This window comes from Pituophis catenifer, unplaced genomic scaffold, assembly GCF_029215685.1.
Source record: "Pituophis catenifer annectens isolate HBS135680 unplaced genomic scaffold, rPitCat1.0.hap2 SCAF_3, whole genome shotgun sequence".
Taxonomy (NCBI): Eukaryota; Metazoa; Chordata; class Lepidosauria; order Squamata; family Colubridae; genus Pituophis; species Pituophis catenifer.
This window is the reverse complement of record NW_027256883.1, coordinates 93204269-93216944: the sequence shown is the minus strand read 5'-3', so window position 1 is coordinate 93216944 and position 12676 is coordinate 93204269. Positions and strand designations below refer to the sequence as shown.

General features: G+C 39.2%; 1 protein-coding gene and 1 long non-coding RNA gene across 2 annotated transcripts in view; both read left to right on the top strand.

Moving 5' to 3' along the window:
* LOC139313695 (uncharacterized) overlaps nt 1-8053 on the top strand; it is an 87841-nt gene extending 79788 nt beyond the window's left edge. The window contains exon 3 of the long non-coding RNA XR_011600150.1: nt 7982-8053. This is a non-coding gene — a long non-coding RNA (uncharacterized lncRNA). The remainder of the gene's footprint in view (nt 1-7981) is intronic.
* Nucleotides 8051-12676, top strand: part of SEMA5A (semaphorin 5A) — a 143969-nt gene continuing 139343 nt past the window's right edge. The window contains exon 1 of the mRNA XM_070939125.1: nt 8051-8174. Within this exon, the coding sequence (XP_070795226.1) occupies nt 8051-8174 (124 nt within the window). The remainder of the gene's footprint in view (nt 8175-12676) is intronic.

Sequence of the window (12676 nt, the reverse complement as noted above, 5' to 3'; positions counted from 1 at the left end):
GTTGAAGTCAACTCTTCCCCAACTCTTACAGCCTCCACAGCATCATCTGTCAGGCTAGGGATGGATATCATTATATCAACATAATTGGATATCACCAGCATATTGATGGTACTGCACTCTATACCATTGGATGATCTCCCTCAGCTGTTACATATAGATGTTAAAAAGGAGAGGGGGAAACCTCAAGCACAGGGGAACCCCACAATACAGGGTCCCATAATGTGACCTTCCACCAACACTGACTGCCACAAGAGAAGAACCACTCCCGATCCCCAAAGGCTGTTCAGAAGGATGCCATGATCAATGGTATTGAAAGCCACTGAGTGGTCCAAGTGGGCCAGAATGGTTGCACCATCCAACATCACTCATTAACGTAACCAAAAATCAAAAAGCATTATACTAACAGAGGCAAAAAGATCACATTTCAAGTTTTAAAGCCTAGTGTTTTAAAACATAAAACTATGTTTTAATTGCCTTCCTAAAAACAGGAAGGGAACACATTCTTCCTCCTTTTTAGATACATTTTAAAAGAAGGAATTATTTGGATATATGGCGGAATGCTTTTCCTAGAAGAGAGGCAGAGATTGAGGGAGACTCAGGATTTCTCATTCCAGCTGAGGGACTCAATACTAGGGCAATTAAATGTTGGAGCAGTATTTGCTTCTTCCATCATTCCTGTTTTTTTTTTTTTTTTTTTTTAGCACATCTCTCTATCCAATATTTGTAGGAAAAGATTGAAAAAGTTCTTAACTTAAAAAAAATACAAAATTTGTGATACCAAAATTTATTTATTTATTTTTATTTTATTTGTTTTAATTTGTATACTGCCCTTCTCCAGTGGGACTCAGGGCGGTGAACAGCCAAAATAAAAACAGAACATACAAAATTTAAAAACAGTTTAAAAAATAATTAAATATTTTTGGCCACAATTTAAAACAACCCAATTAAAATCAATTCAATTTAACCGAAACGGTGGGATCAAGCCAGATTTAAAAAATGTTTAAATCTCAACAGATGAAATGTAAGAACAAATCCCCCAAAACAACAATATACAGTAGTTGTTTCACTTTAAATGCACTGTCAATGTAATTGCTTTTTTTTTAAAAAAATTACATTTTGTAGGAGAAAAAAAAAAGCCTGAATTGTGATTAATTGGTGAGTTCTTTATGTTGCTTTAATGTTCCTGTACTGAAATACAAGAGAATTGTAGTATATTTGAAAGAAATAATTTTATACTTTTATTTTTATGCTGCAAAGAAAAAGATTCTTGATGCTCTGGGTCCCTAATCAATCAAAGGTTACATCTTGGTAATGGGCTTGGCCACAGATGATCCTTTAATAAGACTGTAGAAACCCTTTGAGACCTCTTAAAGAATATTGGAAAAGGTTGGAGTAGAGAACAATCAGCTTCTTTTATGAGGTTGCTTGGAGGAGCTTGTCAGAATGGGCAGGAGCAATGGTGAAATTTATGGACCATCCATTGACGCAAATGATATTAGTATGTTAAATGTCGCTATACTTTATGGCGCTAAACATGTTGCAGTCTATACCGCTTTTCCACAGTTGACTCTACAAATGGTGAAACTAAAAAGAGCATTTTTCTTCTATTTTTTATTATTTTGAAAACTGAACATTTAAATCACAGATGTCCAAACTATGATTTGTATTAGTTTACTCCCACCTTTTTCAAAGGAGAAAATAGGATAAATCTTTCCAATTTAAATCTTGCTTGTTTTTGGCTGCATCTCATATATATATTGGAAGCTTTTGGTTAAATAATTCTAAGAGCAAGCATTAACTTATTTATAACAAAATTGTATGCTGTCCAATTTCAAATAGCTCGGCATAGTTTACAGACATATAAGCCGTACAGTCATCAGTATAGGCAACATAATATTCTAAAAGCCCTCTTATGTATTTTAACACATTTGTAAAGATATTTTTGTTTGTGAAAATGATAGTAGTAGAATTTAAAAAGCCTTCTTTAACTCAGCATATTGAGTAATCTGTGGTCACGAGTGTCTATACTGAGCAAGATGTTGATGACTTAAGTTCAGAAGTATCAAGTACTGTATTTCAACCTGTATCTATCACAGGCTTGAGATTGAAAACAATGGCTTCAGTCTGTGGATGAGAACTAGGCAGTAGGAGTGTGTCTTTTTTTTGTTTGAGCTCTTAGCACCTTTTGTTACTATTAAATATAGTATTCTTTGGGGTCAGATGGAGAGTATGATGGTTAGGCTATTGTGTATTGTGTCTTTCCTAAAGAATAGATTCAAAACAGACTTTATCTCCTGAGCTTGGACTTATGAGATCCTCACCCCACCATTTCTTTAAGATCTTCATGAAACTACAGGAAGCAACTGTCCATGGTTTTTAAATTCATTGTCTACAGGATAGTGATGATAGCTTAGCACACTTTCTACCTTACTCTAAGGAGATATGGATTGTTCGTTTCTGAATGCAGTAATTATATGAAATAATAGATTGAATCAAATTCAAAATGTCTTTAAGAGAACATATGATTGCAGGATAATTCTGTAATTTATCTTGAGTGTATTTGGATTGTTCACCTCTTAAAAGAATCAGGTTTGCCATTGTATGGTTTTTATTTTTTAAGTTATAATTTATATAGTTGCTAGTCATTCTGGATAGTTTTGAGCCAGAAAGATGAGGGGCAAATGCTTTTATAAATAAAAGTATCACATAGTATTAATGTAACAATAAAGCTCCAGAGCTATCCAATTAAATGAATGAATTAAATCACAAGCTATGCATTAATGGATTACAATTTTTAAAAAATGCAGCTTTGACTTATTGCTCAATGTTTAGTTAAATTGTGTGGTCAACCTATGCTAACTATTGCATTTTTCCATTTATCATCAATACAATCCAGAGACAAAAAGGGAAATAAGAAAGCTTTTATAAATTAGTATTATTACTGTTCAATGCTTTTTCTGTTCTGAATCATTTCTGCACATTAAGGTTGGTATTTTATCATTCCTATCATAAATAGTAATATATAAATAGCTTTAAAGTTGATTCATAATCCAATGGAGATGTCATTAAAATAATATGAGTTTAAATAAATAACTGTTCAACTCCTTTGTTTTGATTTATTTGTTTATAACCTGATCTTCCAAATTAATAGCTGGTAATTTGCCTGAGGCTCTTCATTCAGTTTTCACAACATGAGCTACAAGCTCTATGATGGTTCTTATATGAACAGTCATTCTGAATTTTCTAGGTGGCTGTAAAACATACCTCTGTACTATTAGGAATCCTTCTTTTTCAAAGGTCCAAAAATTTCAGCTGCATACAAGCACTGTTTTTCCTTGGGATACTCGCTTATCACTTCTCTGAAAAGAGGGCTGAGAACACAATTGATACAGATTTTGGCGAAAGTCCAAAATAGCCTCTGCTATTTTGGTTTTTTTCAAATTTCCCCAGCGGCTGGTTATATAATTGCTACTTGTGCCAGATTTGAAGAAAGATTACTGAGCAACATATGATATGTTAGTTTATTACTAGGACTCAGTGAACTCAACAAGTAGCAAAATCCATTTTGTGGTTGCCAGTGTTCACTGGCCAACTGTGGTTGTTAATCCCATACTTTTATTTGCCTAGGGTAGTTGTTTGACCAAATTATTTTCTCCTGCTGTTTTTAATGTTGTAAGATCGTCAAATGCTATACATAACAATTGTTTATGCATATTTTATTTATCTGGGAGAGGTTGACAAAGAATTATATGAGGTCTAAACTCTGATTACCTTTGTAAATGCTCTGTTTATAACTTTGCCAAGAATTAATGGGCAAAATATTGTTACTTTCAAATATTTTGTAGAATGAATGAGTACATGTGAATTAAAATCTGAATCAGTCTGAATTTTGAAATGGCTAAATATTCATGAAAGCATTTCCAATTTTTTTTTTACGTTTTCACCAGATTATTTACCTAGGATGTAATCAGAGTGATGCTGTAATGGACTTTAGTAAGCCTTTCTTTATGTCAATTTATAGTTTTGAATTGGAGCAGCATCAAGTGATAGCTGAATATTTGACAATCATGCGGACTCCCATGACTTTGACACATTAAACAATACTTTTCAGCAAACATACAGCAAATCAGGTTTCTTTAAGCCTGTAATTTTTTTCTGAGTGCTTTTAAAATGTTTGTGTATAATGATGAACAGCTCTACGTTCGTCTTGCGTAGGTGTCTGGGAAATGTTCTTAATATTTATATAGTTTTAGAAGATGCAGGCCAGACCTGGTGAATCTCATTATAGTTCTTTCTAAACTAGAAAATAATTGAATAAGCTTTCTGGACATTGTAAGAGATTGTGTTACTCAGAGAAATATACCTACCAGAAACTTTAACAAACTTCCAACTAACTCCAGGGTCCTCTGAAGCACAAATCAAAAGCCATTGCTCATAGCAATTGTCCTTACTGGAAGCTAGCAAAATAAAGTATGTTGAATCATATATTACCAAGAGTTAAAAAAAAAAAAAGCTTTGCTGTGGTGCAAATGGTAGAATTCTTTAATAGATCTAATTTATTCTTATATTCCCCTTGGGCAATCTAAATAAACAGGATGACAACAATGCTAGGTATCTAACAGAGATATATAAAATGACGTTCTCCCAAAGAGACTCTGACTTCTATGAAGAGAGCTTCATAGAATATTCATATCAAAGATATGCTGGCCTAGAAATGCAGACCATTTGAAATGGATATTTTAAAAAGAAAAATAATGATGATTTTAAAAAGAAATGATGATTTTAAGAAGAAAAAATGATGATGCTTTAACATTTAGCTCCTTGGTTCACTGAGGAGCTGAGGGAGTTGAAGCGCCAGAAAAGACGCCTAGAGAGTAGTTGGAGGGCCAGTCTTTCTGAATCTGACCGGACACTGGTAAGAGCTCATATTAGGAATTACCTAGTGGCGATAAAAGCAGCGAAATGTAGCTATTTTGCTGCTCTTATTGCGTCATCAGATAATCGCCCGGCCGCCCTGTTTAGGGTGACCCGCTCCCTGCTCCACCAGGAAGCGCGGGAGGACCCCTTGGAGGGTAGAGCCGAGGATTTTGTCCAATATCTGTATGACAAAATCACTCAGATTCGGGAAGATCTGGACTCCGACTGGATAGTCTCAGGGGGAGGGACTGGGGCAGGTCTTGAGAATGTTATCTGGGATGAGTTTGATCCTGTGACCCCTGAGGACGTGGACAGGATTCTGGGTAGACTGAACGCGACCACTTGTTTATTGGACCCATGTCCCTCCTGGTTAGTGCTGGCTTCTCGGGAGGTGACTCGAGGCTGGTTCCAGGGGATTATAAATGCTTCGCTGGGTGAGGGTGTCTTTCCTGCCGCCTTGAAAGAGGCGGTGGTGAGGCCTCTCCTCAAGAAGCCTTCCCTGGACCCGGCAATGTTGGTAAATTATCGTCCGGTCTCCAACCTTCGTTTTGTGGCAAAGGTTGTTGAGAGTGTGGTTGCGCAACAGCTTCCCCAGCACCTGGATGAAACGATCCCCAGTATCTGGATCCGTTCCAGTCGGGCTTCAGGCCCGGGTACAGCACGGAAACGGCATTGGTCGCGTTGGTTGATGATCTCTGGAGGGCTCGGGACAGGGGGTGCTCCTCTGTCCTGGTCCTGTTAGATCACTCAGCGGCTTTTGATACCATCGACCATGGTATCATGCTGCACCAGTTGGAAGAGTTAGGGGTGGGAGGCACTGTGTTGCGGTGGTTCTCCTCCTTTCTCTCTGACCGGTCGCAGTCTGTGTTGACAGGGGGACAGAGGTCGACCCCGAGGCCCCTCATATGTGGGGTGCCGCAAGGGTCGGTCCTCTCACCTCTCCTGTTCAACATTTATGTGAAGCCGCTGGGCGAGATCATCCGTGGTTTTGGGGTGGAGTACCATCAGTACGCTGATGACACCCAGCTGTACATCTCCACCCCGGATCACCCCAACGATGCCCTTGAAGTGATGTCCTGGTGCCTGGAGGCCGTACGGATCTGGGTGGGGAGGAACAGGCTCAGGCTCAACCCATCCAAGACCGAGTGGCTGTGGTTTCCGACGTCCCGATATAGCCAGTTGACGCCATCACTGACTATTGGGGGCGAATCATTGGCCCCCACGGAGAGGGCTCGCAACTTGGGCATCCTCCTGGATTCACGGCTGTCTTTAGAAGAGCACTTGACGGCCGTGACCGGGAGGATTTTTTATCAGGTCCGCCTGATTCGCCAGTTGCGTCCCTTTCTGGATCGGGACTCGTTACGCACCGTCACTCATGCCCTTGTCACCTCCCGCCTGGACTATTGTAATGCTCTCTACATGGGGCTCCCCTTGAGGAGCACCCGGAGGCTCCAACTGGCGCAGAGTGCGGCCGCGCGGGTGGTAATGGGAGTGACATGGCGCTCCCATGTAACACCTCTCCTGCGCGAGCTGCACTGGCTCCCGGTGGTCTTCCGGGTGCGCTTCAAGGTTTTGGTTACCACCTTTAAAGCGCTCCATGGCTTAGGGCCTGGTTATTTACGGGACCGCCTACTACCACCAATAGCCTCCCACCGGCCAGTACGCTCTCATAGAGAGGGACTCCTCCGGGTGCCGTCAGCCAAACAGTGTCGACTGGCGGCCCCTAGGGGGAGAGCCTTCTCTGTGGGGGCACCTACCATCTGGAATGAGCTCCCCCCGGAGATACGGAGGATCCCGGATCTGCGCTCCTTCCGCCGTGCTGTGAAGACCTTTTTATTCCATCAAGCGGGCTTGGCCTGATCTCTTCCCTTTTTAAATATGTAAATTTTAATCTGTTTTTAAATTATTGGGGTATTTTAATTTGTCTGGGCCAAAAAGTTTAATTTGATTTTATCGGGTTTTTAAATTTTGTGTATTTATGTATTTTATTGTTGGCTGTTCACCGCCCTGAGTCCTTCGGGAGTAGGGCGGTATACAAATCAAATAAATAATAATAATAATAATTATGGATAAACCACAATTTTAACAACTTCTTTGTAAAATAAATAACAATGTAGAATTGCTTTCTTTAGCCTCACTTTCTGCTTCCACCGTTCTATATAATATTAGTCTTTATATTGCAAATTTCTGGCAGTTATGAAAACAAAATCCCATTTTACATAATACATTTTAATATTATGAATTTCTGTAAGATGCAAATGCACCATCTCTTAATAGTTTAGGTCTGTCTGACTGATAGCTTCCAAAAAAGGACAGAATGATATTGATACTGTATCCTCTGAAAATACAGGAGTTAATCATTCTTGGGCTAGTTTAGAAACCATGAATTAAGGTCTCGGTCTGGCATGTTATGGCAAATGATTTTTGGAATCATCATCAGAAAAAAAGACAATAGTTTTAAATGATGTTTGTGTTGAGAGAGAGAAAGAGGCAAGAAAAAAAAACTTTGTATCTTTTATATGTTATTATGCAACATACAGGGATGCGGTGGCTCAGTGGCTAAGACGCTGAGCTTGTCGATCGAAAGTTCAGCAGTTTAGCAATTCAAATCCCTAGTGCCACGTAACGGGGTGAGCTCCCGTTACTTGTTCCAGTTTCTGCCAACCTAGCAGAAAGCACGTAAAAAATGCAAGTAGAAAAATAGGGACTACCTTTGGTGGGAAGGTAACAGCGTTCCGTGCGCCTTTGGCATTTAGTCATGCTGGCCACATGACCATGGAGACGTCTTCAGAGAGCGCTGGCTCTTCGGCTTTGAAATGGAGATGAGCACTGCCCCCTAGAGTCAGGAACGACTAGTACATATGTGCAAGGGGAACCTTTACCTTTATGCAACATACAACATTTGTATGTCATCAGAGGTGTTTATTGTTTGAATAAAAGATTTGGGATGACAAAGCATGATTTAGAACAAAAATCTGGAACATTGGATGTGTGCCAAGAATAAACAAGTTGGTAAACCCTGGTCTAATGGTAAATCTGGTGGTGTTACTTTTACATTTTGCAGGCTGTTTTCGCATCTGAATACCTGAAGCATTTCTGATTAAGGGAGATGTGATTGGTGCCCAGGATCAATATGCAAGACACTATTCTGACAGCAATTTTGATGGTCACAAGTCTGGAGATAATATGTTTAGGAGGCAAGGCAATAGAAGATTCCCAGTGTCAAAGGTTTGAGCATCCTATTGTTACAAGTGAAGGTAAGTAACTGAGAAAAAGCTTTTCTAAATAATTTGGTAGAAAAGAAGATGAAATTTGGATCTTTATAAACCAAGGCAAATGTGTGATTTTTTGTGCATGTTATTTATAGATATCTCATCTATTTAGAGGATTTCTACATAAAGGTTAGGTGCAGAGCTCTGTTTATAATCCCCTATAATTTATGGAATCATCAGTCATCATTTATGGAATCATTTGGTGGAAGCCATTTTCAAAATCTTTTGGTTTGCTTCTGGCTGCCATAAAGCTAACAGAGCTGCCCTTGAGCTAATTACCTACATCCTCTTCTGGTAGGTAATCCCCTGTTAGAGGTATGTTGGGTGGCCATATGGGTTCAAACCTCCACCTTAACCCAGTTATGTAGACTGTAAATTTGAAGATATTTACAGAGCTGCAACTTTGGAAAAGCTGGTTATCATATGATGGCCAGGTCCTTTGTTTCCTATTCAACCTGCTAATCCATGTGTGAATCACAGATATCATGATGAAGAACTAGTTACTATTTAAAACTACAGGTACGTTCTGATGTTAATTGGTACTTGGGTTGTTGTTGCAAAGTGATGTGGTCATAAGTGATCACAACACTTAGAGGCGGCAATCCTGGCTGTCTGGTTGCCATCATAACCCCAGGATTGTGTGGATTGCTAAGCAGGAAGAGGTGGGAGGGTGCCATGGACAGGCTCTATGATACTCACTCACCATCCCTGAGATCTTGTATTCCATAGTAGGCTCCTTGGGAGAATAACATGGAGTTGAGTACTCTCTTCCTAAATCTTACCTATAACAGTTTGAACAGAAATGCCACTGTTGCATTTTCAGATTATTGTATTTGACAAAAATATCATTTTCTGCTTAGTGATAGTTAGAAATAGTTTATATTCTGCCAGTCCAAGATTTGATTAAATGCATATTTGATGCTAATTAAGGAAAATATTCTTGTGGAGAAGGATTGATTATCTCTCTAAACTTATCTGATTTCTTTTATTACTTCTTTGGTAGTGTCCTCAGGAAAGATACTATATCATCTGAGGAGTGAAAGGCAAAGGAAGATAGCTAGAAGTACTTGGAGCAGCAAGTATTAGTGTGAGAGTAAACACCCAGAGCTAAAAAAAAAATTAAAAAAAAAAAAAAGGAGCTTGGTATGAGTTGGAGATGAGTTATGGTTTGGGACCAATTATGAGGCTTACTTAAGTCTCTGTTTTTGGTTTTGACCACCTCACATTTTGTTTAGACCGTGGAGGCACCTGGTTTAGCCTTTTACTGTACAGGGCCTTTCTTTGTTTTATTTTCCCCCTTCTATTTGCTTAGGCTGCTATAATTTTCTTTACATACACATAGACACTCCATTGAAAATTCTTCTTTTGATCCTGAGGTTGTGGTGGTGGAGATTTGATTACTGTCATATAATTTGCCTCTTTGCCTCTGCTTTTGGCTATTTGAGCCTTGCCTGAGCTTGCTGTTGTCGTTGTTGGGTGCGTTTGATATGTCTCTCTCTCTAGGCTACTCTTTCAGCTGACACAGCAACCAAGCTGGGCATCCAGAGGTTTTGTGTGGGCACAAAGAAAGCAAGCAATGGTGGAGATGCAAAAAAATGCCATGTTCAGTGGGGCATTCAAGTGTCCTGCGGAACTCGTATTAGACTTTTTTCCCCCATGCCTCAGAACTGCCTGAATGAGAGACGCAACAAGTGTGTGCAACTGGTTCTTTTAGAACAGAAGGTGAAAAGGTTGGAAGCATGTCATTCCAATTTATCAGGGAGGGAGCACGGTTTTGACATGAAAGACTGGAGTTCTCTAAATCAAAGCAGTAAAAAAGAGTAAGAGGCGGAGGAATGAAAACATGATTTATAGGACCAAGAGAAAGGAGACATTCTGGAAATGCACTAGAAGCACACAGCTGTTATTTAGACTTTTGACTTAGTGAGTGATGCTGTTATGTTAAAAGAAGAAATTTTAAGGAAAATACTCAGAATCCTGTGGATGGAAAGTGCTTAACTGCCGGCCTAAGAAGGAGCAGGCATATGGTTGTCAGAGATTTCCTGTGGAGAGGAACAGAAGCAACCATCTCCAAACCTGAGACCTTTGAAAGAGCATGGCTTTCCTGGAGCTTGTATTCCAGATGTGACAGCAGACTGCCGAGGATCTTCAGAATAATTGGTTACTGCTTTCCCTTGCTAATTCACATGGGACAAATGATCCAGTCAGAGGAATTGTTGAATGTATCTCCAAAGACAATAAAGTTCAGGATAAGAAAATGAAGAACTCAGGAGTACAAATTATGTTTGCATCAGTATTTACTGTTAAAGGTCAGAACGCTGGGAGGAAAGACTAGAACATTACAGAAGAACAGGTGGCACCTGAGCCTGGACAGAGTCATTAGCAAAAGATTAGGGTTTGTAAACCTTGCCTTATAGTACCCAAAATGGAAGTTCCTTATGGATGATAGGGATGCCTATCACGAGAAGTTTAGTAGAAGCTTGGTCAAAAAAGCCTTGGAACTAAATCTTGGGGTCTGGGTGAGTATAAAATATTGGGACAAGAATGATTGCAGTAAGACATTGGCACTGGAAGCTAATAAATTACAGGCAACAGAGATCAGTAATTTACAAGCTAGAAGGACAACATTGATATATATCATTATATTTTTATGGTTTGTATTATTACACAGTGTAATAATACAATCTAAAAATTAATAGAATGAAACTATGATAAAAATATTGCAAGCAAAGGATAAACTTTGTTCCAGAGAACTTGACTTCACTGCAAGGAAAAGGGGGCATTGTTTGTAAAGAATATGTAAATCTGTGCAGAAATCCCTTCTGAGAAAGCATCTGAATAAAAATGAAGAGAATCACCCTAGCATTGCTATGGCAAATCTAGTCACCCAAGCATCCAACCAGAAGACATAGATGATACTTTCCTGGAGCATAAAATAAGGGTTATGCATGGATGAATTTTAGTTGAAATCTTCCATTTACTACTGTCTTAACATCTCCTGGAACCTTCACTCTGCCAACAGTGGAAGACTTGCTTAAATTGTCTGTTTGATTGATTGACTGTCACCCTGTCTATCCTCCAGCAGCTGGAGCATACTACTTATTTCCTCAGTTTTTTATAGCAAGAATGAAGTATGATTCTGAATCTATGATAGTGATTTTGGCTGGCTGTTTTCAGCCAGCAGAGTGCTACAGGGGGCTGTGGAAGCCGAAAACAGGCCTCGGGGCCCGGTCCTTTGATATTTAAAGTTTTGGCTGGCAGAGGCACTATTGGCCGGTCCTTTGATATTTCCTGACTGGCCCCATGGGCCAGATTTAAGCACCCACAGGTCGGATTTGGCCTGCAGGCCTTGAGTTTGACACCCCTGTCCTAGACTTAATGCTGACAACAGAAAAGCACTTGTTGATGACATGGAAGGAGCAAGAATATTAGAGAGAAGAGTTCATTTCATCTTTTGTGTAAACAAGGGCTGTGAAAAGATATCTATTAAATGTATCCCTTGGACAAGTTTGGAGAAAAAAAATACTATTCTGGACAACATACATCCAGTTTCCAACCTTGGAAAGTTGTAGAAATGGTGGTTGTGCTTCAGCTTCAAAGGTCTCTGGAAAAAATGCATTATCTGGACCACTTTCAGTCAGGGTTCAGACCTTTGTGTGAAACTGAGATGGCATTGATCACAGTCTTGGATGACCTCTGGTGAAAGCATGATGGGAGCGGAGCATCTGTCCTCGCTCTTCTTGATCTCTCAACAACCTTTATTACAATCTGTTATGGTACCCTTTTGTGCAGTTTTAGTGCAGTATTTTAGGGACTGGGTGATTTTTTAAAAAGGTGCATATGCTTTTCTCATTTTGGAATTAGGTGGCCTTCTAAATTAAGTAAGTGTGATTTATAACTGCTGACCCGGAGAGCTACAGACCATTTAAGCAGTCTGCTTTCTGAGACCTTCTGTTTGGGCATAAACTGCTTAATTTCCTGTTTTAAAGATTTTGTTGGGGAGTTTTTTGGCTGCTAATGATCTCTTTTCTCTTAGAGAATATAATAACTACTAGTTTGTTTTAGATGACCAGCAGCGAAATATAAGTTCAGTTTTAGTAACCAAAGATTTAGTAATGGTGCCAAGGAAAGCAGAACCAGATTGGATGAATGAGGGCAGTAAATAGCGTTAAGAAAATAGTGATTCCTCAATGGGAGATATTAAATGTGTAACAACAATGGATAAATAAAATCCAACTTTTTGCTATTATTCATGAAATCCAACTATGTTTATTTTGAATACTTTTTGAGTATAAATGAAGGCAAATATACGTGTCCCAGGATAATGTTGCAAGATCCAATCTGGGTCGGTTACAGGACCAGAGGGTTGGTTTTTTCTTTTTGAATAATTAGTCAAGAAACTAAACCATAAAATGTTGTTGACAGTTGCAGTGTAGCAGCTCACATTCCCTTGGTTATTGATTCATTTATTTGGCAAAGGCTGAAAT